Source organism: Squalius cephalus, assembly GCF_949319135.1.
Source record: "Squalius cephalus genome assembly, chromosome: 12".
Lineage (NCBI taxonomy): Eukaryota > Metazoa > Chordata > Actinopteri > Cypriniformes > Leuciscidae > Squalius > Squalius cephalus.
Genome location: NC_137133.1, coordinates 38,769,288 through 38,780,002, shown reverse-complemented (window position 1 = coordinate 38,780,002; position 10,715 = coordinate 38,769,288). Strand labels below are relative to the sequence as shown.

The 10,715-nt window shown below is 40.2% G+C and overlaps 1 protein-coding gene across 1 annotated transcript; it reads left to right on the top strand.

Annotated features, from left to right (window-relative positions):
* The first annotated feature begins 2,768 nt into the window (after window positions 1-2,768).
* Window positions 2,769-10,684, top strand: myh6 (myosin, heavy chain 6, cardiac muscle, alpha). The gene has a single exon (XM_079888247.1). The coding sequence runs from the start codon at window positions 2,792-2,794 to the stop codon at window positions 8,597-8,599; it is 5,808 nt and encodes a 1,935-aa protein (XP_079744373.1). The 5' UTR covers window positions 2,769-2,791; the 3' UTR covers window positions 8,600-10,684.
* The last annotated feature ends 31 nt before the right edge of the window (window positions 10,685-10,715 follow it).

Genomic DNA, 10,715 nt, shown 5'->3' with positions numbered 1-10,715 from the left:
TCCCAAATATACATTTCTAAAAATAAATGCAAAATGCATTTTATTGTCTTGAATTGCATGGTTTAAACATGGCGTGTGAAGTGCGTAACCACAGTACAGCTACTGGAAGATGTTAAAGCATTTCTGATGATTGATGTCTGTTTAATGAGAGCGTTGTTTCATAATTATAATACTTCAGATCAAGCTCAGATTAGGAGCTGTTCATGCAGATCATTTCAAAGGGTCCAATAACTTTCACAAGTGTAGTCGCCTCCAGCTATTATTATTCTGTAATCCGTGGCCCATCGCTCTGACCACACACTGATTGAATCAGCTGTTGTGTAGCATGAGCATGTAAGGCATGAAGTGTGTGAGCGTGCACTCTTAGGCGGCGGTATGTCAGCTAATCTAGCCCCTGATAAGCTTGTTATTTACTTATGTAGCACTTCAGTTCTTCAAGCTCGCTACTGGGGCTTCATGAGAGGACGTATCTGTAGATGCACATGCTTTACAAAACCTGTTTGTCATGTAAAGCAGAAACACTGATAAAAATTATTCCGTGGTGACGTAAATGCTACTGAAAAAACGTAATTTCTACATGAAAATGGTAGTTCAGGCAAGAATAAAAAAACAAAACAAAGTAAATAATTTATTAGTACTCAATTCAAGCTTGAGTACTAAATCTCAACAATATAAAATAAAGTAAAACCCACTGGACTTTTCTAATACTGGTGTTCCCATCATGCACCGGGGCATGAATATTTAATAAGGTTGATTTTTCAGTGTTTTCCAGAGTATTTACACTGTTTTATCATTGCTTATGTTGTTAGGATTAGTAACTTGCCACTTTATGACATCTGGATTCATTTTCTACTCAAAATGACACATTCATACTCATAAACGATCTATCGAATGTGACCGTCATTGTGTATTGCGTACCAGGTATTGAGGTCTCAGTGTTCGGGGGCCATGTCACTTCTGTGGAATCTATACAATATCTATTGTGTTATTAACTTACATGTTTCAAGGTAAAGCATACACTTTAAAAGTGTGGTTTAATCCGGCGTTATTTTTGTGAGTAAAAAGTTAATTTTGTTAAATTTACTTAACTTAGTTAAGTAGATGTTACTTAATTCTATATGTGTAATTTAATATAATTAAGTAATATTTACTTAATTACTTCAATTAAATGCCAAATGAATGTTAAGTTCATTGTAAGCAGATTTTATTTGATAATAACAGGTAAGTTGTACAGAGCAGTCGCAGTAAAATTGACTTAAAATGTGTTGTTACAAGGATTTTATCAAGAAAATCCTCCAAGTTATTATTTTCAGTGAATGCTGTATAGTTAAATCTGTAAAATGTACTTTGCTTACACCATTTTATTAGGAGCACTGGCCTTCATTCACGAAATAAATGTGTACGTCATTCATGAAACAGTTTTTGAACTGAATGGAGGAATTTAAGTGACAGATGAGTTGCACTGTTCTGTTTCTTGTTTCATAAGTGGGGCTCAGTGAAGGCAGATAATAGAAGAGGAACGGACTTCTCTTCATTCTTGTGTTCTATTTCAAGGGTGTTTCTGAGTGGAGATGAGCCGAGACGTCCTTCATGCCGAGGTGTCTATCAGAGGACCTTCGATAAAGTCCCTGCTAGTCAAACAAAGATAAAAGCTAAACAGATTCCCGACGTTCAACTCCCATTAAAGCACAACAGCTTTGTCTTACTTTAACATTACATGATCTGTTTTTTGTTTAGCATTGCATACAAAATATTTTCTTATATTATTATGGCGTGTGTGTGTGTGTGTGTGTGTGTGTGTGTGGTGTGGTGTGGTGTGGTGTGGTGTGGGGGGGGGGAGTAATATTTTATGTTTTTGAAAGAAGTCACTTCTCACTAAAGCTGCATTTATTTAATAAAAAATACAGTAAAAATTGTGAAATATTATTCTAATGTAAATCAGCTGTTGTCTATGTGAATATATAGTAAAGTGTAATTTATTCCTGTGATCAAAGCTGAATTTTCAGCATCATTACTCCAGTCTTCAGTGTCACATGATCCTTCAGAAATCACTCTAATATGATGATTTGATGCTCAAGTAATATTTGATCAATTTTTTTGTGGAATTTGTGATACATTATATTTTCCAGGATTCTTTGAAGAATGGAATTTTAAATGTCTTAACTGTTACATTTGATACATTTAATGCAACCTTGCTGAATACTAGTTTTACATTCTTTCAAAGAAAAACAAATCTTGCATGAACGAAAACACAATGGGGTGCAACAATCTGAGACCAGAAAAGAACATATTACATATTTCTATTTTGCATATTTTCATTACAAATGGTATGGTACAAATGGTAACCATAAAAAAAAAATAAAAAAAATAAAGATTGGTCTCAGACTTTGGACCCCTCTGCGATAAAAAAAAAAAACAAATAAAAAATCACATAACAATGCTAATTTGTTAAATAGAAACATCAAAAAAGTAACCACATTAATTACAAGCACAATTTGAGGATCATGCCTAATGTTAGAGGTATGTCTGATAAATTTAAAGGATGGAAACAACCGTGGTGGTGTCAGTTTTCTATATAAGGATATCAACAACTAAAGGTTGTGTTGCTGACCCCACACTTCTTTTAACTCTTGATAATCCCTGTCCCTGTGTTCTTCTCCTTTCACATCCTTATTTGGATCTCTGTTACCCTCTATAAAAACCAAGCACTGGTGTTTTGTGACTCTAAAGTTTCCTCAGCCGAGGAGTGCTCATCAACTCTCACTGTACCTGGAGATATCAAGCAGACACTATGGGTGATGCTTTGATGGCACAGTTCGGAAAGGCTGCTCCCTTCCTGAGGAAGTCGGATAAAGAGCGTCTCGAAGCTCAGACGAGAGCCTTTGACATCAAGACCGAATGCTTTGTTGTGGATGAAAAGGTGGAGTTTGTGAAGGGGAAAATTGTCAGCAAGGAAGGAGGGAAGGCTACTGTTAACACTGAGGATGGGAGAACAGTGACCGTCAAGGATGGCGACGTCCATCCCCAGAACCCGCCTAAATTCGATAAAATCGAAGACATGGCGATGCTCACTTTCCTTCACGAGCCTGCAGTGCTGTTCAACCTCAAAGAGCGTTACGCAGCCTGGATGATCTACACCTACTCAGGCCTGTTCTGTGTCACGGTCAACCCTTACAAGTGGTTACCGGTGTACGACTCAGAAGTAGTCTCTGCCTACAGAGGTAAGAAAAGAACAGAGGCCCCACCTCACATCTTTTCTATCTCGGATAATGCTTATCAATACATGTTAACCGATCGGGAGAACCAATCTGTGCTCATCACTGGAGAATCCGGTGCTGGGAAGACCGTCAACACCAAGAGGGTCATCCAGTATTTTGCAAGCATTGCTGCCGCTGGTGGAGCGACTGGAAAGAAAGACTCTGGCAAGGGAACCCTGGAAGATCAGATTATTCAGGCTAATCCTGCACTGGAGGCTTTTGGCAATGCTAAAACACTCAGAAATGACAACTCTTCCCGCTTTGGGAAATTCATCCGCATTCATTTTGGGACAAGCGGTAAACTCGCTTCAGCTGATATCGAAACATACCTGCTGGAGAAGTCTCGGGTGACCTTTCAGCTGAAGTCTGAGAGGAACTACCATATTTTCTTCCAAATACTGTCCAATGAAAAGCCTGAATTGCTGGACATGCTGTTGATAACTAATAATCCATATGACTACTCTTACATCTCCCAAGGAGAAGTAACCGTCGCATCCATCAATGACAACGAGGAGCTGATTGCTACTGACCAGGCGTTTGACGTACTTGGCTTCACATCTGAAGAAAAGATGGGAGTCTACAAGCTGACAGGTGCTATCATGCACTATGGCAATATGAAATTCAAGCAGAAACAGCGTGAAGAGCAGGCCGAGCCGGACGGCACTGAAGACGCAGATAAGGCAGCTTATCTAATGGGGCTGAACTCTGCTGACCTTCTCAAAGGACTCTGCCATCCCAGGGTCAAGGTGGGCAATGAGTATGTTACAAAAGGACAGAGCGTGGACCAAGTGTATTACTCTGTTGGTGCACTGGCAAAGTCAGTGTATGAGAAAATGTTCAACTGGATGGTGGTAAGAATTAACCATTCTCTTGACACCAAGCAACATCGCCAGCATTTCATTGGTGTGCTAGACATAGCAGGCTTTGAGATCTTTGATTTCAACACATTTGAACAACTCTGCATCAATTTTACAAACGAAAAGCTGCAACAGTTTTTCAATCACCACATGTTCGTCCTGGAACAAGAGGAATATAAAAAAGAGGGAATTGATTGGGAGTTTATTGACTTCGGGATGGATCTGCAAGCCTGCATCGAATTGATTGAGAAACCCTTAGGGATCATGTCCATTCTGGAGGAAGAGTGCATGTTTCCAAAGGCCAGCGATCAGACTTTCAAGGCAAAGCTGTATGACAACCACCTGGGCAAGACAAACATTTTCCAGAAGCCACGAGTTGTGAAGGGAAAGGCAGAGGCACACTTTGCCTTAGCCCATTATGCCGGTACTGTCGACTATAATATTGCCGGCTGGCTGGTGAAAAACAGAGACCCACTGAATGAAACAGTAGTTGGGCTCTATCAGAAGTCTTCTTTGAAGTTGTTGAGTCTTCTATTCTCAAGTTATGCAGGAGATGCATCTGAAAAGTCAAGTGGGAAAGGGGCCAAGAAGAAGGGGTCATCTTTTCAGACAGTGTCCGCCTTGCACAGAGAAAACCTCAACAAATTAATGACCAATCTGAAAACCACACACCCGCACTTTGTTCGCTGTTTGATTCCAAATGAGAGCAAGATTCCTGGAATCATGGATAACTGCCTGGTCATGCACCAGCTTCGTTGCAATGGTGTACTAGAGGGTATTAGGATTTGCAGAAAAGGATTCCCAAACAGAATCCTTTATGGGGATTTCAAACAGAGGTACAGAATCCTAAATGCATCTGCCATCCCAGAAGGCCAGTTCCTTGAGAACAAGAAGAGTGCCGAGAAGCTATTGGGGTCACTAGACATTGACCACACGCAATACAAATTTGGCCACACAAAAGTCTTTTTTAAAGCTGGCCTGCTCGGTACGTTAGAGGAGATGCGAGATGACCAACTCGCTCGTATCCTCACTGGGATCCAAGCTTACACTCGTGGATTACTGATGAGAGTCGAGTACCAGAAACTGGTGGAGCGCAGAGATGCCCTCATGGTCATTCAGTGGAACCTTCGTTCCTTCCTCGGTGTGAAAAACTGGCCGTGGATGAAATTGTTCTTTAAGATAAAACCCTTGCTGAAGAGTGCTGAGTCTGAAAAGGAGATGGCAAACATGAAAGACGAATTCGGTAAGTTAAAGGAAGCTTTGGAGAAATCTGAGGCCAGGAGGAAAGAGTTAGAAGAGAAAATGGTCAGTCTGCTCCAAGAGAAGAATGACGTGTTCCTTCAGCTGCAATCTGAGCAAGACACCCTAACTGACGCTGAGGAACGATGTGAACAGCTCATAAAAAGCAAGATCCAGCTTGAAGCCAAAGTCAAAGAGCTGTCAGAACGTATAGAGGACGAGGAAGAGATAAATGCAGACCTCACAGCTAAGAAACGCAAGTTGGAGGATGAATGTTCAGAGCTCAAGAGAGATATAGATGACCTGGAGCTGACACTGGCCAAGGTGGAAAAGGAAAAACATGCCACTGAGAACAAAGTAAAGAATCTGACTGAGGAAATGGCATCCCTTGATGAAAACATAATGAAACTCACCAAAGAGAAAAAAGCTCTACAAGAGGCTCACCAGCAAACACTGGATGACCTTCAAAGTGAGGAGGACAAAGTCAATGCATTGACAAAAGCTAAAGCTAAGCTTGAACAACAGGTGGATGACCTTGAGGGCTCATTGGAGCAGGAAAAAAAAGTTAGGATGGACTTGGAGCGCAGCAAGAGAAAACTGGAAGGAGATGTAAAACTGACTCAGGAGAATGTTATGGATTTGGAGAATGACAAACAGCAGCTAGAGGAAAAGCTTAAAAAGAAAGACTTTGAAATGAATCAGCTGAATGGAAAGATTGAAGATGAGCAAACGGCTTCAGTGCAGTTGCAGAAAAAATTAAAAGAAAATCAAGCTCGAATCGAAGAACTAGAGGAGGAGCTGGATGCGGAACGTGCGGCTCGCGCAAAGGTGGAGAAACAGCGATCTGATATTTCCCGAGAACTGGAGGACCTCAGCGAGCGCCTGGAGGAGGCAGGTGGGGCAACGTCGGTTCAGGTAGAACTCAGTAAAAAAAGGGAGGCTGAGTTTCAGAGGTTACGGCGGGACCTTGAGGAATCCACACTTCAGCATGAGTCCACTACCGCCTCTCTTCGGAAGAAGCATGCAGACAGTGTTGCTGAACTAGGGGAACAGATTGACAATCTGCAACGGGTAAAACAAAAGTTAGAGAAAGACAAAGTTGAATTGAAGCTGGAATTGGATGACCTTTCCTCAAACATGGAGAGCGTTGTAAAGGCCAAGGTAAATCTTGAAAAGATGTGCCGTTCACTGGAAGATCAGATGAATGAGCATAGGTCAAAATCTGAAGAAGCCCAGAGAGCTCTTAATGATTTGTCTACCCAGAAAGCCAAGCTGCTGACTGAAAATGGGGAACTTGGACGACAAATGGAGGAGAAGGAATGTCTGATTTCCCAACTCACTAGAGGAAAGACTTCCTACACACAGCAACTTGAAGATCTGAGGAGGCAACTTGAGGAAGAGGTGAAAGCAAAAAATGCTCTTGCTCACGCTGTACAGTCAGCCCGTCATGATTGTGACTTACTAAGAGAGCAATTCGAAGAGGAACAAGAAGCAAAAGCTGAGCTCCAACGAGCCTTATCAAAGGCCAATACAGAGGTAGCAACATGGAGGGCGAGGTATGAGACTGACGGAATTCAGAAGACCGAGGAACTGGAGGAAGCCAAAAAGAAACTTGTTCAAAAATTGCAAGAAGCAGAGGACGCAGTGGAAGCAGTGAACGCTAAGTGTTCTTCTCTTGAGAAAACAAAACACAGGCTACAAAATGAGATTGAAGATCTGATGCTAGACCTCGAACGGTCAAATGCAGCGTCTGCCGCCCTGGACAAAAAACAGAGATCATTCGACAAAGTCATTGCAGAGTGTAAACAAAAGTATGAAGAGTCACAATGTGAGCTCGAGGGAGCGCAAAAGGAAGCTCGCAGCTTGAGTACCGAGCTCTTTAAGCTAAAGAATTCCTATGAAGAAACTCTAGATCATCTTGAGACCATCAAGAGGGAAAACAAGAATCTACAGGAGGAAATCTCTGACTTGACGGATCAAGTGGGGGAAGGACGAAAGAGTGTTCATGAGTTAGAAAAACTGAGGAAACAGTTGGAACAGGAGAAAGCCGAGTTGCAGTCCGCGCTGGAAGAGGCTGATGCTTCAGTTGAGCACGAGGAGGGCAAGATCCTACGAGCCCAGCTGGAGTTCAACCAGTTGAAGGCAGATGTTGAGCGTAAGATGGCTGAGAAGGATGAGGAAATGGAACAAGCTAAAAGAAACTACCAACGCATGGTTGAGTCCTTGCAGACTTCTCTTGAGGCAGAGACGAGGAGCCGTAATGAAGCCTTGAGAGTAAAAAAGAAGATGGAAGGAGACCTTAATGAAATGGAAATTCAATTAAGCCAGGCCAACAGACAGGCATCGGATGCCCAGAAGCAGCTGAAGATGATCCAATCTTGCCTAAAAGACACTCAACTCCAGATGGACGACACACTTCACAGTAATGATGATCTCAAAGAAAACATTGCCCTGTTGGAGCGGAGGAACAACCTGATTCAAGCAGAACTAGAAGAACTGAGAGCTGTGCTGGAACAGACAGAGAGGGTTCGCAAACTAGCAGAGCAAGAACTTACCGAAGCAACTGAGAGGATGCAACTCTTGCACTCCCAAAACACTAGCCTCATCAACCAAAAGAAGAAGCAAGAATCAGATCTGCTTCAGCTGCAAAATGAAATGGAGGAGCTGGTGCAAGAGAACCGCAATGCAGATGAAAAGGCGAAAAAAGCCATCACTGATGCCGCTATGATGGCTGAGGAGTTGAAGAAAGAACAAGACACTAGTGCACACCTTGAAAGGATGAAAAAGAACATGGAACAGACCATTAAGGACCTACAGCACCGTCTTGATGAAGCGGAGCAAGTCGCAATGAAAGGAGGGAAGAAGCAGCTACAGAAAATGGAGGCACGTATCCGTGACCTTGAGAATGAGTTGGACGCAGAGCAAAAGCGAGGCTCTGAGGCCATTAAAGGTGTGAGAAAGTACGATCGACGCATTAAGGAGCTGACTTATCAGACAGACGAGGATCGCAAAAACTTGGCAAGGCTGCAGGACTTGGTGGACAAGCTACAACTGAAAGTAAAATCCTACAAACGCTCTGCTGAGGAAGCCGAGGAACAGGCCAATGCCAACTTGGCTAAATTACGAAAACTGCAGCACGAGCTCGAAGAGGCAGAAGAGCGCGCAGACATCGCAGAATCTCAAGTGAACAAACTGCGTGCTAAAACACGAGATGGAGTACCTGGAAAGAAATCCCTGGATGAGTAATGTTCAGTCTTGAATAGTTGTGCAATCACACCTAGACTTGTTTGTTCACTAGTTTTAAGATTAGCATATATCTACAAATACACCTTATTTTACAGTTGTGCCTGGAAACCTCTAAAGCTTTAAACATTAGCCAAACCATAAATGGTCACCCATTGTGGTGTCCGCATCAAATTAAATTTACTAAAGTGATTTTCTATACAAAAAAAAAAAAAAAAACCTTATTAAATGCAAGTGTCTACTTCCATGTTTCAAATAACTTTAATGAGAACATTTTCCAAAGTATAAAATTGTCAATCAGCGTAATGGTCTGGACTTTGATTCTACCATTATATCTTTAAATAAACATAAAATACCAATATTTGTTTTCTTGGCATTTTCAATTGTGGAATCCCGACTGTTACTGTTTGGGTTAGCACTGACAAATATGTGTAAAACTTAATAAATATTACTATTTCAATGCATTTTTTCTATTGTTTTATTTATCTTATTGATTTGTTTTAGATGCCCACAAACAGAGAGGCCATAGAGGGGATTCTCCACCCAAAATACCCATCCTGATAATGTCATTTATATTGGCAAACAGAAAGTATTCATAAATATAGCTACCAGGACTCATTTCTGTGGCTTAGTAAGTCAGAAACAAAGTGAAAAGCTAAGCAAGCATGGCAGAACAGTAAAATAAGACGCTAATAATTTTTTAACATCTGCTTCTGCCGCCGTTTAATCAGGAATATTATTAAAACTAATTTAATGATTAAAAACTAATTCTAAAAACATTGCAATTATGGGAACAGTGAAAATATTCTCTCTCTTTTTGGCAAAACGTCATTCAGAGTAACATATATTTATGTAAAATATACAGAATATATATTTATTCTGACCTGTACTTAAAGAATATGTGATCATATTAAATTACTATATTTTGAAATGATTTTCACTTCCTTACACAAACTTATTGCTGACAAATGGGTAAAACCTAGTGGTTTGAAGGATAGTGTTAAAAAGTATAAAGATTTAAAATCCCCCTGTGGTGAAAATCAAGTTTTTAATGTAGTTTATGTGTCTATGTGGTGTTTTTAATCTGCTTTAAGACAATCCATGTGTAAGTTCATAAGTCGACAGCATTGCTGAGTATTTCCTCCTTAAAACTGCAGTGAACCAAAGACAGTCTCAAAAACACGCTTTGAAATCGCTGGTGTTTCTGACGTCACAAACTACCTTGTAACCAATCAGATCAACGTGTGATCGCCAACCAGTGGATCTCTGAGCTGAGTGAGTGAGTGGAGGCGGGGCTCATTTCCATATTCATAGAACCGCGCATACTAAATGAGGCAAGGGTGTCGAGTTACACTCAAGATGTTTTAAGGCATGAAGACATTTTGATTCTTGAAAAACCCTTTTCGTCTTCAACCCAAATGTGATTGAACAATAACATAAAACCAACAGTTCAAGATTGACATTTTTGCTTAGAATTTCAAATCCATTTACATGTTAAAACCAAAATAAAAGAAAATACTTTTAAATCACAAATCTTATTCTTGTTCATCACACTACAAGATATGGCAACAAATTATACATGAAGACCAAAAAAAAAAGACAAGACACATCCGTTTATTTTCACATTTTATTTTAGCTGACCAAAAGCAATTTAAAAATTGTTTCAGGCCAACCACATTTCAAATGAGAGCAGCATTTCATACAAAAATAGGACAAACATTTGACCATCTTTTCAGCAGTAACGACTAACTTGAAGAAGAAAAATCTAAAACTATTCAAATGAAAATCATTTCAACACTTCTGCAACTCAGTAAAATACACATTATTTACATTTCTCACAGAAGATATCACACATATTTAGTTTTCAAAGCATCTCTCTAAACTTCCCTTTTTTTTAATCAAATACTACATATTTACATTTAATACAATCCATAACCATTACAAAAAGAGCAGCATTTCTTTAAAAGCCTTTGCAAGCCCCTTCTATCCGTTCTACGCGCTTCTTTTCCATTCGCATGTTTTAGTCTGACATGATCAATGGTATTTACACTTCTTTCAATATGTAGAGAAAATTCAAGACTCGGTATAATATATATATATATATATATATATATATATA

What these genes read in the sequence shown, in the direction of transcription:
- myh6 (XM_079888247.1), top strand. Translation starts at nt 2,792, where the DNA reads ATGGGTGATGCTTTGATGGCACAGTTCGGAAAGGCTGCTCCCTTCCTG.